Source organism: Lissotriton helveticus, chromosome 6, assembly GCF_964261635.1.
Source record: "Lissotriton helveticus chromosome 6, aLisHel1.1, whole genome shotgun sequence".
Lineage (NCBI taxonomy): Eukaryota > Metazoa > Chordata > Amphibia > Caudata > Salamandridae > Lissotriton > Lissotriton helveticus.
In genome coordinates, this window is record NC_136067.1 from 1291408165 (window position 1) to 1291426486 (window position 18322).

An 18322-nucleotide genomic window follows, 5' to 3' on the forward strand; every position below is an offset into this window, starting at 1 on the left:
GAAGCTTTCAGAGTACAGCTAAAGAAAGTGCTGAGCCTGCAAGGCGCCAGCAAAATCCCATGGCTTGGGTATATCAAAAGCTCCTTCGAAGATATGGGGAGGGGCGACCTATGGGCTAACGCTGAAGGAAGCAGCATGTCAATATCCAAGAAGTCCCTGTCAAAGATCTTTAGGGAATATAAAATTAATCAGCTTAAGAGGAACCCTGCGGTTGGTACATTGACTGCATCCTTTTTAGAGATCAAAGAGCAGTACAGCCTAGAACCTGTTCTTGATGTCATCCAACCTCCCCATGCAAAAAAGCTGTACCTACAATTTAGGCATGGAGCACTGCCGCTTCGAGCCTTTACGAATACCTGGGGGGGGGCACTCTAACTCTGGGCTGTCTGGCCTGTAACCATGTCTCGGAGACAGTCCAACATGTTTTTTCTCTTGCCCAGCATATAGGAAGGTCAGATGCCGATGGCTAGCACAGATATGCAGAAACCTTGGAAAAAATCATTGTGCGGAGGCCTATAGGATTTTAAAATATGATACTAGTATGCCCATTGTGAACTCGGTTTCCCAATACCTATTCTTCATGTGGTGTGTGCGCTGAGCTATTTTAAAATCAGGCTCTGCCTAATTTGGTCACTCCATCACTCTTTTGTGATTTTATACTGGTATCAACCTCACCCTTTATTTAAAATCTCAAATACCATTAATGCCTATTTTAATGTATTTATTACATTTTATAATTTTTATGACATCTTGCTCAGTCGCTTGAAAGAGGTGGGGCTTGAAGGCCAGGCACTGTCCTGGATGAGGAGTTTTTTGTCGGGCCATACACAGTGTGTTAGCATGGGTTCATTTCGATCTGCTTCTGTTGAGCTCGCCAAGGGGGTGCCACAGGGCTCCTGTTTGAGCCCAACCCTTTTTAGCATCTTTGTGGCCCCCCTAGCAGACCTTATGAGAACACATGGTTTCATCCCAGTGTCTTACGCAGATGATACTCAGCTTCTCTTCCCTTTTAAGACACTTAGCGCCACGGTCAAACAGTCCTTCGCTGCAGGTATGAAGGCCGTGGCGAGATGGATGGCCTCCAATTTCCTACAGTGTAATGTGGGAAAGACAGAGGTGATGCTCTTTGGGGAAGCCACACTATTGTGGACTCCGGACTGGTGGCCGGCAGACCTAGGCTCCGTCCCCTCTCCTAAGCAGGTTGTGAAGAACCTTGGTGTACGGATAGATCAGGGTCTTTCAATAAAGTAACATGTAAATCAAACAGTTGGGTCCTGTTTTCATGTTATGGGACTTCTTCGTAGAGTGTTTCCTCTTTTACCGGATTCTGTTAAAAAGACCCTAGTTCAGGCCCTGGTACTCAACCGCCTGGATTACTGCAAAGGTTTGTTGCTTTCAGCAAATGATAACCTTCTCTGCAGGCTCCAGGTGGTACAAAATACTGCCGCTAGGCTGGTCCTAAATGCACCATCCAGATCCCCCTCACGCCCGTTGCTAGAAAAACTCCATTGGCTGCCGATCCGTCAACGGATTAAGTTTAAGACCTGCCCTGTGGTCCACAAGGGCTTACACGGCTTGGGCCCTGCGTATCTGACTGGGAAGTTTGCTCCCTAGAATCCGGTACGCAACCTGCGTTGCAGCACCAAGTCCCTTCTTCAAATTCCATCTGTCAGAAGGGCCAGACAGGGTGGTAAAGCACTTTCTTATCTGGGCCCATGCCTGTGGAATAAACTCCCTGAATCCATTAGACAGTGCGCCAATCATCTTGACTTTTAGGAAATTGTTAAAAATGTTTTTTTTTTTTTTTAAAACCTTTATTGACATCAAAAAGGAGAGACAAGTCAAGGCCTACAACCCATCCGGCCGGCCGCAATGTACAATACAATCAGGAGTCACCAGGCAAATATCACATAATCAATCAATACAAAGCAGAGGCCGTACAATATAAAAGGGGGGAGAAAAAATTCGGGAACCAAAGGGCTAAAACACAGGAGTTAATAAGGCTTAATTTTATAATATGGGGAGAAGACGTATGACAGGCGCACTTTCAATACGGAGGCATCCGATATCCCGTAATCAACTGCAACATTAATAAGGGGGCATGGGGCCAGAAGATCGGGGGGGATAATACAATGCATTCAAGAAATCAGGATATGTGAGACACAATCGGCCCCTGAGCATTCTTCTCGTAACATGCCCGCCACCCAGGACACTACCAAGCCAGAACAGAGGGATCGGAAAGACAATAAACCAAAACCAACTCGTCATAAGAACTTCTAGGACACCGAGAGGAAAGGGGGGGGGGGACGAGGTAGGGAAGGGGAGGGGGAAGGGAAGGGATAACGGAGGGAAGACAAAATAAGACAATAAAAAGGAAAATAAAGAAATAAGAAAAACGAAAGGAAGAAGACACGCCGACCCAGGCCCCCCGTGGCAGGAAGACAGGAGACAAAAGGAGTTGCGGCCCAAGTGGGGGATGGTAATCGGGGAGAAAGACAGCCGAAACCTATCAGGAGGATTAACGACGCCACACCCCCCACCCGAAACACACCAGAGGAGGTCAGGACAGACGCGGCCTCACGAAAAAGAGATAGAAAAGGGCCATAGAACCAGAGGACAAACAAAAAATAGTACCCAACCCACCCGACCCACCCTGCACCCCTGTAGAAGGCTATGGCCTACCCTTCAGACAGCGTGCCTGTCGCCCTAAACCAGAACCCGAAATATAGCGAGAAGGAAGAAAGAAGAACGAGACAAAAAAAAAAAAAAACAACCAAAGCGAAGAAAAAAGGGGGACAGGAGGGAGGAGCAGAATAACTATAATCCGAACGGGCGGCCGCAGCCCTCCGCCCAACCAGAAAAATACAGTCAAAAACAGTCCAGGACGACACCCCATCACGCGCTATAAAACATTAAGAGAAGGGGACCGCCCACCTTTCTACGAGTTAAAAACGTTTTTATTCCAACCTTAGCACCTTCTCGAGCTCGCTAGTCTCCCATCCTGTGTGCTGTTCTATTGTTTCTTGGCGCGGAGATACTCCTTCGGGAGTCGATTCCAGCACGGTACAAACTCATAAATAAATAAATTAATTAATTGGAATTCTTTGATACTGTATTGCACATGCACTTTATTTTCTGGAATCTATGTGTATGAATTGTGATGTCTTGTTTACTTGTGCTTTTATGGGCATATTGGCCGAAATAAAGAATTCTTGAATTGAATTGAATTGAAATCTCCAGGTGAAAATTAAAAACGTATAATTGAGATGGGCCCGTCATAGAAATAGATAAGAAAATCCTGGCACTGCTTTGGTTTCTGGAGACTTCTTTAGTCAGTGCAAGCAATGACCGACCCTAACACTCTCCAGCACCTCAGGGCCAGGTAAGAGTTATGTGATTTTCCATCAAAATACATAACATATTATAGACCCCAAGTGTTGATGAAGGATTTATAAACTTGTAAGGGGCTAACAAAGTAATGCCCGGGGTAGGGTACTCTGAAACTGGGAGGTACCACTAGAACCCCAACATTCCTTCTTGATACCCTGTTTTGAACCCCTATCCCCCTCCCCCTCCCCACACACACTTCTCTTTTTCCTGGTCCCATTTCTCATTCACCTCTACCAAGTGCTTAGTGGCGAACTTGTGATGTTGTAAAGCTCTACTCAAGTAAGTAAAAAACTGACCAAATAAGGGATTGATAGGGCAACACTTTGTATACTCCTGTGGCGGACCTTCCATGATAAATTCTGAGAGTTTAAAATCAGATTTTTTTAGACCAATCTATTGTATTGTTTTTGCCAACAAAGGTTTGTGTTTGTAAAGTGATATGTAAACATGAAGATTATCAGCACAGTGTCTGGTAAAAACTCTAAGTAAAGAAAAATTGTTACCTGCAAGAAGATGACATTGTTACAACTCCATCATCAATAATTTGGAAATACTGGATAGCAACACGATCAGCCGTAAGGAGTTCTGTCCCATCTTTCCACCAAGAGATATGTTCCACCCTGTTGGAGTCAGGCACTTCAATGGAGCAATTAAACTTGACATCTCGATGTTCAGACAGTACAATGTTGCCTACTGTAGGGTTGAAGGAGATGGCGCGGAGGGGCTGTTCTTCTGAACTATTGTCCTCAGTCTCGTTTGCGATGAGTTGGATGGAGCGAAGCTTCCTGTTCATATATCTAGAGGTATCTGTATGGTGCCTTCCTTGTAAACTGGACAGTGACTGCAAAGCTGATAATAGATTTGGTGTGTTCAGGTCTTCAGAAGATGTCTTTACTACAATATAAAAAGATATGTACATCAGTGGTTTTCAATATTAATTTTGTGTTTATGTCCAACCAAATAAATATTCAATAACATCATGTCATCAAAAAGTATTATTTTTTTTAACAGATTATCCTTGTATTATCACTTTCTAGCCCAGCACACAGATGCCATTTCGAAAATTCGCACCTTTTTTCTTGGCATTTCGTGAATCTAATACATTTGAGGTCATTTTAAGTATGGAGGGTTGCACTCCATCCATTCCCCATGTTTGTGAAGGCCCTATCCTCTCCCCTTCTGATGGTGGACCATTGAGACAGACATGATGGGCGAACCACCAGCCCTATTGAGACAAACCTGTGGGTTCTCTCTGCCTACAGAGCATTTTCTGGTGTGGCAGAGGCGCTGTAGACGTAGCTGAAATGCGGAGCTGGCACTGTGTTATACAGCCCCCGCTGCATTTCATTGTGTGTTTCATAAACAAACTCCTGTGGTGGACCCGAGCAAGGAAAGTCAGTGATGGTCAACCCAACGTACAAAAGGAGGGGGGACCACTATTGCAACACAGTGGTCCTGTGATGGATAGACTGCCAAGTCAATGGTTTCTGACACAGAGCTGGCTGAGGCTTCCCCTCCAGTCAGCTTGCAGTCCCTCCTCCCTCTTCCAAATGAGGAGGTGGGATGCAAGTTTGGGGAAGCACTTCAGAACTCTAAAATACCCCTTTGGACCAGCAACCTCCCCAACAATTTTATGGTTCATCTATGAATGAATGTAAGTAACGCTTCCTATTGATGTGATGGAGGGCCTCTTACTTTGTGCCTGAGTGAGTAACTGTGGACTTTGCCATTTTGCTAACTCCAAAACAAAGGTTAATGCAAATCTATTTCCAACAGGTAGTGCTTAATCTTCAGAGCGATTGAAGAAGTTTGCTGAAACAGCACCCCGGGCGAGGTACAGGTGACGGCATTTGCCATCATATTGGGGAAGAGGGGTTGAGAAATCTGTGGTGATGTACCCACGTGGCTGCCCCATCCCTAGGCCAAGGGAGGAATAAGCCCCACTTTCAGTCACTGACTGGCTAGTCTGTTCTAAGTGGTTTAATGATATCATAGCATCACTGGGAGATGAAACACAAACTTGTGACACAGAAAACAGAATGCACTTGCACCTTCCTCTCTCCTTGCCTGGGGACTCAGACAGAGAGGAAGAATTATCTAAATGCTATAATTTACCTTTTCCCCATCATACCTTCCTAGCAGATTAGTAGATTTCTGAATGGCGAAGGTATATAGATGAACCGCTAAAGATCCAGAGGACCAATAACAATGTCCTCCTCTTATGTTCATATATTTTTAGAGCATGTATAGACAGATGTTTAGGTTATCTGTGACAACATACCAACACAAAGTTTAACTTAAATCTCAGGGTCCAAGGGAAAGAAAGTTGCAGAAATAAACAGCCTATCGATTAAACAGGCCAGGTCTTTAGGGGTTTCCTAAAAAGGCCAAGTTAGTTTCTGCTTGAAGGTTGTGCGGCACAGCCTTCCAAAGGTTGGCAGCAGTGATGGAGAAAGAGCTATCTCCGAAAGTCTCTGTTCTTGTCATGGGTAGAACAAAGATAACATGTCGTTTCTGAGAAAAACTTGCAAGAAGGGATTATGCTTTGAATGTAGTGGTAAATAGGCTTTGGGCGTTTTTCCTCATTATTTTTCTTTCAATTGTTTTGATGCACGTATGGCTGCTTCACAATGCTAGTGGGCCACTCGCTTATTTTAGTGTGCTCAGCATCCTGAACAAACTTTTTTTTTCTAATTTACTGTTCCAAAAAGGCTGTCGGCCATTGAAAGATAAATTAAGCTTTAAAAAAATGGCAACATTTTAGTAGCGGCCGGCAACATTAACATCTGGGAAGGCGCGGTGCCCAAAAAACGGACCATAAGTATGTTGCTGGCCACAGGGTCCAGTCACCGTCTCTTCTTCTGGTACTCTCGGACTCGGGTGGAAAGGGAGGGACTTCCTCCCTTGTGCCACGCAAATCAGATCAATCGGATTGGTTGGAGCTGGCTAACCCAGTCAGCACTCATTTTGAGGCTCAGAGCCTGTGGCTGCAATCCCTCGGCTGGGTTTTCAGCCCAGGGATAGCAGACTTAGAAGTGTGCACGAAAGACTGGCCCGCTGTAAACCGTCGGCCAATCATTCATGCGCGCTGATAGGGGGCTGACGTAATAGTGCAATTGCACTAATAAGCCCCGCCACCTGCCCTTGTGCTGTAGCTGCGCGAGCCTGCCACACATGAGAAAATCTTATTTTTTACCATTTTATGAATGTGTGTGCCTTCTGCACTGGCAACAGGCTGGGTGACGCTCCTTCGCCATAACGGATGAGCCGTCACTGCCTCCGGTGCCTTACTAGGTTTGCATACACACACACCACTGCCATTTTGGAATGCTTTTTCTTTGTGCCAAAAGTCAATTCAGGATGGCAGTCTGAGCGCGTGCTTACGGACTCACATGGGTAGTCACCTTTAAATGGTTTTTATAATAAACTAAAAGAAAAGGCATATCAATATGACCACCCATGTGTAAGCATACTTGCTGATGCACTGGTGGCCACCTTGATTTTTATTATTACATAAGACAGACAAGGTTTTGCAAAGCCAACTAATTCTCTGCCTCTTTTACAAAAGGCAGACATAATAGGTTTGCCAATGCTTGTTAAAAGACGGCAAACTGGAATAATGAAGGTGGGGTGTCTCGAATTGGTAATGCAAATTTTCTTTATACATAAAAAGGTACGGCGAAGCATTCATACGTGCAGAGCGACAATTTTGACTGATGCAAACTCATACTATCAGCCCAAACAAAATGTGGCAGCTTTTTTTTTAGTTTTTCATACTTTACTGAGTGCAAGAGGTCATGAAAGCGTAAAGCATAAGGTAATTTAGAACCTCGCAATAGTCTCTGTCTTTCTTATGTAATACAAAGCACTGAGCTCAATGTATTTGTTTCATTTATACGTCAAGCTCATAAATTTAACAGTGCAAAGCAAATCATCTTGAATGATGACATGATCAATATAGGGTTCGAGGCGTGGATTACAGTTTGCAAAAAAATAAACATTTTCAGGGTTTTTAAGAAAGTTAGGAGGGGCAGCCAAGCTGTTATGCAAAGAAGAAGCGGATTCCAATTTCAGTGCTACCGCTAAAAAGGTTGGTCTCTTCTTCCGAATCATGACGTAAGAACTAGTAGAAGGGAGTGGCGCGAGAGGTTCAAGTTTAGAGGACAAACGTTGGATAACATTTTCTTCAGAGGCGTGCAGTTGTGAGGTCAGCCAGGCATTAGTCGGCTAGGTCCCATGGATTTTGAGCAAATCCTAGCTAGGATAGGTAGCCATTAACCTTCTAGTGGATAGGAGAGATGGTATCCATTTTAGGCCAGACTAGAGACAGATTTAGCTTAGTGCCAGCCTCGTGTAATAAAAAACAAATAAAAAATGCATTCTTATATACATCTGAAGAGGGTCTTGGATTAGGCCTCTGCATCTATTGCCCTGTTTGGTTGTCATTTTGTGGAAAAGTAAATTTTGCCATGTTCTGTGTCCCTACGCCTCATCCATCATATGTTATGTGTGCATGACCAATATGCATATGTTATTCCCCATGTCCGATTAATGACGCAATTCCAGTTGTGTCCACCTCTAGTATGCCATTTTCCAGTCCTCGTGAATACTACGAATATCAGGCCTATGTAAAGTTATGTTGCCACGTTTCTCAGTATGCACGTTATTCCATTATAAAGTCCCCGTTTCTAGGCCTCAAAAGGGCCCGGACATCAGATTCAGCTCCTGTCTCCTGAAAGCCTCGCTGAGGAGCGATACAGCCCCCACCTGTATCCTCGACCCTTCACTTACTTCCTGCCTCGCAGTGCCCGGTGCAGCTTGGCTCTGCCTCTGAGTCTGCCAAGAGTATGTTATGATTCCAGCTATCAGTTCAGTCCTCCTCCTCTGCATTCCTAAGCTACTGAACTGCATCAATAGTTTTCGTCATTGTCTAGCCTATTCGGCTCCACGTTAGAGAAATACTGTATTAATGGTCATTTAAATATTCTTCATCACGCACTACATGTAGAATAATGCATGGTCCAGTCTTAGAATCAAGTTAGCTTTTCCCCTCATGACTTCTAGTTCATATCAACATGTTCCCTAAACATTAGATACCAGATAGGGTTTAGGTACATGTCGCTCCGACCCTCCAGACTCAAGTCTCTGCTCCTAGCACAGAGTTCGTAGCCCCCAGCTTCTCCTAGTAATACGTCATTGCCAGTTTTCGCGCACCATTAGGTTAGAGGTCCCGGCTCCTTAGGTAGCCCCCTCCAAAGTTTCCGCCCATTCATGACATATTCTGTTACGTTTGCATCACATGTCTATGTATACTCCCAGTTACACCTCTTTTTACTGTTATCTTTCGCGACTGCTACGCGTCACGCCTTCTGCTCCACCCACTGTTACGCCTACTGCAATGTAATGCTATGTGTTTGCGCTATGTATATAAGTCGATGTATTGTTATTAAAAGTTAGCGCGCTCATCCCAGACCTAGCCCCAGCAGCTGCTGGGTCATCCTATGCAGGTTGTCCTGATCCTGTCCTTATGCTGTAATAAACCTGCAGAAACTCCTACTACCTCGAATCTTGACTCTTATTTTATTGAGCTATCTGTTATTCATTCATTCATCCAAAAATAGATCCGGTATTATTTATTTATATACCACATAATGGCGCCCGAACAGGGACTTGCCCTTTCCCCACGCGTCGGTGAAGCCACGCCGACCCCCTGACCCTCTGCAGTCGTGACGGAACTCTTCTGCGCAGTGGCAGATATTTCTGCTCAAGTATCCCTCAGGCCCACGGAGGAGACGGAGGAGGCGGTCCAGCATCCGAACGAGACGGTGGAGGAACGCGGCGAGTCCCGACCAGAGCCCAAGCCGAGAGTCCAAGGTCCGAGGTATCCGGAGGCCCACCTGTAACTGAAGTCCGAAGTCCGTCGTCGTAGCAGTCCAGTCCCGTCCGAGGCCTTCCGTTCCGTGCTGCCCGGTGAGTACCATTGCTGGGGTAGTATCTAGACAGGACCAATCTAAATTGACTCCTGGTCCGTGGGTTGGTGGTGCCCAGACTCACAAACGAAGTGTTCACCTAGGTGGATACGGGTCTTGATGCGTCCCTTTATGGGACCGGTATGTTCCGTACTGTTACAGCAGTGCATCCAGTAACTCTAGTCTGTTCCGTTCTCGAGAAAATCTGTTCTGTTTCTGTTTTCAGTATTTTCAGGTAATATTCTGTCCGAACTGTTATGTTATGATATTGTTTAATGTAATTCCAATGTCGTGGTATGCCTGAATTGTTTTCCCAATTGTTATTGTTCTTCGTGTATTGTATTGTGTTCCGATTCAAGTTTACAATGCCGCTCTTTTCAAGATTACGTCAGTTAAAAACTAGAAAGGGTCTGTTAGAGGAAGCAGTTCCTGTTCCGCCTAGGGACAGTCCAGGTCACTTTATGTATCAGAAACATGGCATAAGCGCCATAATGTATCTAGATTTATGGGTAGAGTATACCAAACAGTTAGAAGAAAAGTATAGATGGCCCGTATCGGGTACATGGGATGCCGAATGTATCATGCGAGTAGAAGAAGCATTATGGAAAAAGAAAGCCAGACAGTCACAGAAAGATGCCATCGAGTTATGGCGTAAGGAAGCTCATAAAAGAACGGAAAAGGAAGTCAGAAAGTCAGAGTTAAGTAGAGAATCCCAAGAACGAGCCCAAGAAAGAGAATTAATCGAGATAGGTGAACAAGTCAAAACCGAACAGTCAGATAGACAGAGGCATGCCCTCATTAAGGGTATGTATCCTCTTCTTGCCGAGGGTGTGCCAAAAGCGACCCCAGAGGCATCTAGTAATTTCCCGCCACCATTAGTTCCGACCAAGCTACGTCACAAACCGACCGCAGCTGATATTTTTATTTCGTCCTACTTGGACGACACAGTCCCAGAATATGCAAATCCTGTTCGCGCTCCGCCAGTCCCTGTAAATCAGGCACTTCCCGCTCCTCCAGACACCGGAGTACCTGTTACGGTACCCCCGGTCCAGCCTACAGTTCCATTTCCCACTCTGCCAGGACGTAGAGCCTCAGTAGACGACTCCAGTCTAGGGGCCGCAGGAGGAGGTCCTCCTCAAACCCCGCCGCCACACAAGCGTTTAACATTAGCCGAATTACATGCACAAGCATCACAGCGTACGCCTAGATATCAGTCTGTTGCAGAAATAAGAAAATCCCTTGCCGAATGTTGCTATGATCCAGTCCCAGGCGAGGATAATATGGTTTTATATTCATTCCGCGTAAGAAAAGTGACCGAGTATCTAGTCACCTTGCCGAATATGAAAGAAGATCTAGACAGAATATATCGTTTCATCCGTACAGGGGATGATCCAGAAAGTATTGGCGAGATTATGTCTCAAAGGAAAGCCGAGATTCAGCTCATGATATTAAAGTTCCTGATCAATTGTCTAATAAGAGAACAAGATTACCCGTCTAAAGATCCCGCCGAAATGAGAATCCTGACAAGGTGGAGTGATAATATAGCCGAGGGTAAGCACAAGACCGTCGGTGCTATGGAGAGTATGTACAAGAAAATTCGTAAAGAAATAATAAGGTTACACGAACAGCGTAAAGCAGCACAAGTAAGCGAGAAAGAAAGTATCTCTGATCCTGAAGAGGAAGAGAACGAGAATCCCGCCAGAATAGCGTATGTAGGAAAATCTAGATTTCCAGATCGTCATTTACGTCTAGAACACAAGTCTGTTTTTCATCATCCAGCACCAGAACAAGGTTCTCTAGAACAAGTATTTCAAGCTACCGATCACATTCTGAAATCACGAATCGGTTATAGCGAGTTAAGTACCATGCATGAACAAGAACTAGCCCGATCAGCAGTCCGATGGATTACTGATTCTACCACTTTTCCAGACGAAATAGTGGCACAAATGTTTCTGAAACTGCCCCCAGCCGAGCAACGACTGGTGGGTATGTATATGATCCAGCACCTCATTACTCTGTATGAGGGTCAACATTCTGACCCAGGCCCGTTACACGATATCCTGAACGAGTTACTCCAGTATAGATGGAGAGGTCTAGGTACCGATTTAATTAGTGTCATTCTAGAACAGCGTCACAAATATAGAACGTTCTTGAACCCGCATTTTGTTCATGTCTCACCCCCAGAAAGTAAATCATTTTACATAGACAGACAGAATCCGTTACGAGAAGTCCACCCAGTCCAAGGGGCGGGTGGCGTAATGCAACGAGTGTTTGTATACACTCCGATATCAAAGATGGAACTTCTTGAAATGAAGAAATTAATTCCCTGTCATGACAAAGATCCAGCAGGGTTCCATAGAGAATTAAAAGACATGCTCCGTATGGGAGAATACACTTACCCAGACATCATTAAAATGTTAAAGGTCCTGTTACCCGCAGGGGTGTATGAAAAGTTAAAGGAAAAAGAATGGGAGGTGGGAGAGAAAAAGATCGATTGGGCAGCTCTAGAAGCTGAAGACAAGGCACGAGTACCAGGTACCGGTCTTGGAGATAAATGTAGAGAATTACCAGAATTATTGATTCAAGTTTTACCCCGATTATTGACAACGAGAAAAGAAGACTGGGATGCAATCTCAGCCTGTAAACAGAAACAAGATGAAGATATTAGTGATTTTTATTCTAGATTCGAGAAATGTTTCAGTATTAATAGTGGTCTCAAGACAAGTAGTGAGTCATACCCTCACCTTTTCGTTACCAAATTAGTCGAGAATTCAAGCCCACAAATTAAAAATCGAGTTTTGAAAGTCGAAAGCACCTGGCAAGCAAATACTCCGTCCCAGATGCTCCAGATGCTCCAGTATCACCAGAATAGAATTAGAGAAGAGCAAGAACACGAAAGAAAACGTATGAAAGACACGAAAATGAAAGTGCTAGTTGCACAAACTGTTCCTCAAGACAGTCAGAAGAGGGGTCCGAATCAAGCCAGTCATCCTGCAGCTCCCATTAAAGGGAACTGCAATTATTGTAAACAGCCAGGTCATTTTATAAACGAATGTGCAGTTCTGAAACATAATATAGCTACTGGTAAGACTAAAGAAAGACCACGTCCGCCTAGACAAGAACAAGTTTCACAGATTCTTCAGCCACAGAATGCACAACAGACAGTTCCCGCACCGCAGCCTATTGCTGCAACACAGCACGTTACATCGCAGATGTACCAGTATGCACAGTCTGAGTATCCAGAATATCAGCCATATTCATGAAACAGCCTAGAGAGGGAGGTAGGCTTGCCTCTCATCGAGATACCTGTAGATCAAGAAGGTCCCTATGTTCACAGTCAAGTATTAGGGAAAGACAGAAAGTTTTTGATCGATACAGGGGCAAGTAGGACCACAATTAGTCACGCCGAAGTTCCAGGGGCTCCGCTCTCAGGCTCAAGAAATGTTTCCCTTGGATTTTCAGGAAAGCCAATAGTTAATGAGATATCTAAGCCAGTTACTCTAGAAGTAGGTCCATTGTCCCGCACTACTGATCTGTTACTTACTAAGTCATGTCCAGAAAATCTGTTAGGCATTAAGACACTGAAAGAGTTAGGTGCAGTTATTTGCTGTTCCCCAGAGGGAATACGTCTGTTCCTACGTGACTTTAAGGGTCACTATGTATTACGAGATTTTGATTCAAGATTGTCTAATGTTCCACAGCATTTATGGGCGCAAGGTCCAACTGATGTAGGTTACATGCAAATCACACCCCATCGTGTGACTCTCAAACCAGGTGTAGTGTTACCCCGAATCAGACAGTACAGATTGCCACCTGAGGCTGTAGCAGCCTTATCCAAAATTATTGACGAGCTCATTGTTCAAGGAGTAGTTGTAGAAACTGACTCCAATGTATGCAATTCTCCGATCATTCCAGTCATGAAACGTACTGATCCGAATGCACCCCCAGTATATCGATTAGTGATTGATTTACGAGAGCTTAATAAATGTATTATTCCGCAGTACCCAGTTGTCCCAGATATTTCTTCCCTGTTAACTGCTATTGATTCCGAAGCCATGTTTTTCACTGTCATTGACCTCAAGAATGCATTTTTTAGTGTTCCAATTCATTCAGACAGCCAGTTTCTTTTCGGATTTTGTTTAAATGGAAGGAGCTATATGTTCACACGCGCTCCTCAAGGTTTCACAGAAAGTCCTAGTATTTACAGTCAAGCACTCAAGAGACAACTAGACAACATTCACATGCCAACTGACACTGCCCTGCTCCAGTATGTCGATGATCTACTGATCACAGCCCGTTCTGAACGTGACTGCGAGCGAGCATCCCTTACAGTCTTGTATTTTCTAGCCGAGATGGGGCACAAGGTGTCACCTTCGAAGCTTCAATTCTGTGTCCAGCAAGTGGTATACTTAGGACACTTACTGTCCAAGAGGGGTAGGCAGTTGACACCAGACCGTATCCAGTTAATAGCGAGTCTTCCCCAGCCCAGAACCCAGAAGGAGGTACGTGCCTTTATCGGCCTTACTTCTTATTGTAGACAATGGATTCCCCAGTATGCATTTCTAGCCAAGCCACTGATACAGTTAACGACACAGGAGGCAGCCGTATCGACTGTCCTCCCTTGGACATCTGACCATACACTTAGTTTCAACGAGTTAAAGAAAGCCCTATGTCAAGCTCCAGTTCTAGCTACACCGGACTACAGTAAGCCTTTTACACTTTTCGTTACTGAACGCGAAGGTACAGCATTATCTGTTCTCACACAAGATCAAGCAGGACAATACAAGCCCTGTGCTTATTTTTCGAGCACATTAGATCCAGTCGCCCAGGCGTTGCCTGCGTGCCTCAAGTCAGTTGCAGCCACAGCACTAGCTATCAGACAAAGTGATTCCATAGTTTTAGGGCATTCCCTGACAGTACAAGTCCCACATTCAGTAGAAGTTCTTTTAAACCGAACACAAACACAGCACTTGACAATTGCACGTTTAACAGGTTATGAATTGACACTGTTCCAGCCACACATAGAAATCAGACGCTGCAACGTTCTGAATCCTGCTACACTGTTACCATCAGTTAATTCAAATCCAGACACACATGACTGTGTGGAAGTAGTTAACATTACGACAAAGCCAAGACAAGATCTGACAGACATTCCGTTACCAGATCCTGACCTGACACTTTATGTGGATGGTTCATGTATGAGAACTAGTACAGGAGAACTAGTCGCCGCGTATGCAGTGACTACTGACACTGAAGTTATTGAGACACACCGTATTGACACCCTGTCCGCTCAAGCAGCAGAGCTAGTCGCTCTGACACAAGCCTGTATACATGCCAAGAACCTGAAAGTTAATGTTTACACAGATTCACGTTACGCATTCGGAGTTGTACACGACTTCGGAGTGCTCTGGCAGGAGAGAGGTTTCATGACTTCTCATGGAACCAAGATTCAGCATGGTCTCCTTATTCAAGCCCTGTTAGATGCCATACATTTACCGACATCCATTGCTATCATGAAATGCAAAGCACATACGAAAGTTACAGACATTATTTCCCAAGGTAATGATCTAGCAGACCGCACAGCCAAGCTTACAGCACAGACTCCAGACATTCCAGTTAATCAGACACATACTCCAGATCCGACTACATGCATGACAGTTAAGGACCCTACTCAAGATGTCATAGATATACAGTTACATGCTACTCCCGATGAAATCAAGAAATGGTCTGAACAAGGAGGGGTCCAGACAGATCAAGGATGGTTAACGAAGGGTAGAGCCACATGGTTTCTCCCCGATTCTATGGTTCAAGTCATTATCAATACCGCACATAGTCCAGCACATTTAGGAGAAAAAGCTATGTTAGACAGTATCCAGAACATTTGGTTCAACAAGCATTTACGAGCTGCAGCCAAGCATAAAGTCCGCACCTGTATGATATGTTGTCAGTTTAATCCAGGTAAAAGTGTCCCGGTGGAACAAGGTGGTTTCCAGCCCCCTGACCACCCTTTTGAGGTCCTCCAGATGGATTATATTCAGATGGAGCGATGTCGAGGTTTCAAGTATGTCCTTGTAGTTGTATGCGCTTTGTCCAGGTGGACAGAAGCATATCCAGTCCCAGATTACACAGCCGCGACCACTGCCAAGCAGTTGGTTCGTGAATTTTTCCCTAGATATGGACTCCCTAGAGTCGTATATTCTGATAACGGTCAGCCATTCTCATCTGAACTCATGAAGCACGTTTCCCTTTTGTTAGGGTACCAGTGGAAGTTCCATTGTGTACGCCATCCTGAAGCAGCCGGTCTAGTCGAAAGACATAATCAGACCCTGAAAATCCGTATTGCCAAAGTCTGTAAAGAAAAAGGTGTGGACTGGCTAGTAGCTTTGCCAGTCGCTTTGTTTTATATGCGCATGGTCGCACATTCCAGATCAGGTCTGTCCCCGTACGAGGTCGTATTCGGCCGCCCCCCTAACATGTGGGGTACTCCTAGACCCCGAAGTATTACCGATGTTTCATGTAATATGCTGACAGATTACCTAGCTTCCTTGATGTCTGCCCTCAACTCATGTCGTTCACAGGTTGCCGCCGCCTTTCCAGACAATACCGAGGTGGCACCGCACGAGATCGTTCCAGGCTCCCTAGTGATGGTCCGGAATTTCGACAGATCAAGTCCGCTGGAACCACGTTGGAAAGAGCCACGTCAGGTCCTCTTGACCACCCGTACCGCCGTCAAGTTGGAAGGCAGAAAAGGATGGATCCACCTGTCTCATGTTAAACTTTTTAAAGGACTGAAATCTGTTTCTAAAAACATTTCCCAGGATTTGAAGGACTGCCAGAATATTGCTCTTAAGGACTGTCCCGCACAAGACATTATTACAACCCCTCCCCCGTTAGAGAAAACTCCGCAACAGGAGTATAAGTTAAAGCTCAGGTCTAGTAAAATAAGTCAGTCGGTTTGATTGTATAAGTCCTCCCCTAGGTGAAACGGTTAGACTGTTTCTGACATGTATAAAATAGACCCCCATAGTGAGAGAGTCAGTAATAACGCAAACCGATGTATTGTTTTTCTGAGTTTCGTATTATTCATCAGCATTTTGATTTCCTGCACCAGCTATGCATTCCATCTGTATTTTCCAGTTCCTCATGTAAATAAGTCTGCTAATGCTACAGTAGAGCACACGTTTAGTGATCTGCCTCCTCATGAACTCTCTTACCGCCTCGCTATGCGCAACAACACATTTATCCGTATGTTACATTACTCACACCAGACCAGCAATGCCACTAATTGTTGGGTGTGTGGTCGACTCCCCCCTTTCCAGACACCGAAGGGAGTTCTGCCACTCTTTCCTTATCCATTCTCACACAATGGTTCGTGTGGAGCATGGTCCACGTTAACGTCATCCTCAACAGATATGTCTTTTCTTAACAGTACATGTTTTCCAGACAAGCAAGGTTTCCCCCACAGAACAGGTTTAGATCTAGAAAATGAAGTATATAATTTAGGTAATTATTCGTCGAATTTCATGGTCCTGAATGTTCAGTCTGATACTACTCCAGACTTACCTGCTATTTCAGTACTACCAGTCAAAGGCGAATTATGTGTCCGTAGTTATGGTTCCGTACACGTAGGACATAGTGATTGTACTACTGTTATCAAGTATAGTGACAGTGGGAAATCTGTTTTCAAAGCTTCACGTCATTCTTATTTTATTTGTGGTCAAACTGCATATGTTCGTCTGCCCCTCGATTGGGAGGGAACCTGTTACATTGCTTTCCTACTGCCACCTGTTTTCCTAGCCCCATCTGATTATCACAGAAACACACATCTAGTACACATTAGACATAGAAGGGAGTCCCCAATTGTCGATTATACTGAAACTACTCTAGAACAATATACAGATTTCAATAAAGGTTTCTTCTTCTTTGTAGGACCTGTCCAGAATAGTAAACTGATCCGTAGGTTAACAAGAACCCTTGAAGCTGTAGTAAATGAGACTGCCTCTGCTCTAGGTAACTTAACCGAAGAACAATCTGCTATGAGATTTGTCGTTTTGCAAAATCGTCTCGTCCTTGACGTCATACTGGCCGATAGGGGCGGGGCCTGTAGAGTCATCGGATCTAGTTGCTGCATTTTCATTCCAAATAACGCGCCGTCTGTTTATTCAGCTATAACCAGACTCCATAAAATTGCCCATCTGTTACACCAAGACCCAGGCACCTGGACATGGTCCGGTTGGTTCTGGAATATAATTTCCGCATGGGGATGGAAAGTCCTGTCCTTTCTAGGTATTGCAGTAGCGATCATATTTAGCTGCTGCCTCTGTATACATTGTGGCCCTGCGATTTGCAGCATGTGTGCTACCTCTTGTATTCCTAGTCCCAAGCCCCGTTCTAAATCCCGTTCCAGGATAATTCGAGACGAGCAAATGGTACTGTATGAAATGATAGATGGTATCATGAAAATTGATGTTTCCTGATGGAAACGTAGTGACAAGGAGGGAATGTGGAAAAGTAAATTTTGCCATGTTCTGTGTCCCTACGCCTCATCCATCATATGTTATGTGTGCATGACCAATATGCATATGTTATTCCCCATGTCCGATTAATGACGCAATTCCAGTTGTGTCCACCTCTAGTATGCCATTTTCCAGTCCTCGTGAATACTACGAATATCAGGCCTATGTAAAGTTATGTTGCCACGTTTCTCAGTATGCACGTTATTCCATTATAAAGTCCCCGTTTCTAGGCCTCAAAAGGGCCCGGACATCAGATTCAGCTCCTGTCTCCTGAAAGCCTCGCTGAGGAGCGATACAGCCCCCACCTGTATCCTCGACCCTTCACTTACTTCCTGCCTCGCAGTGCCCGGTGCAGCTTGGCTCTGCCTCTGAGTCTGCCAAGAGTATGTTATGATTCCAGCTATCAGTTCAGTCCTCCTCCTCTGCATTCCTAAGCTACTGAACTGC

General features: G+C 44.8%; 1 protein-coding gene across 2 annotated transcripts in view; it reads right to left on the reverse strand.

Annotated features, from left to right (window-relative positions):
* MERTK (MER proto-oncogene, tyrosine kinase) overlaps positions 1–18322 on the reverse strand; it is a 570203-nt gene that overhangs the window by 465123 nt on the left and 86758 nt on the right. For both annotated transcript variants that reach the window (XM_078649038.1, XM_078649039.1), the window contains exon 2: positions 3894–4284. In XM_078649038.1, coding sequence (XP_078505164.1) covers positions 3894–4284 — 391 coding nt within the window. The remainder of the gene's footprint in view (positions 1–3893; positions 4285–18322) is intronic.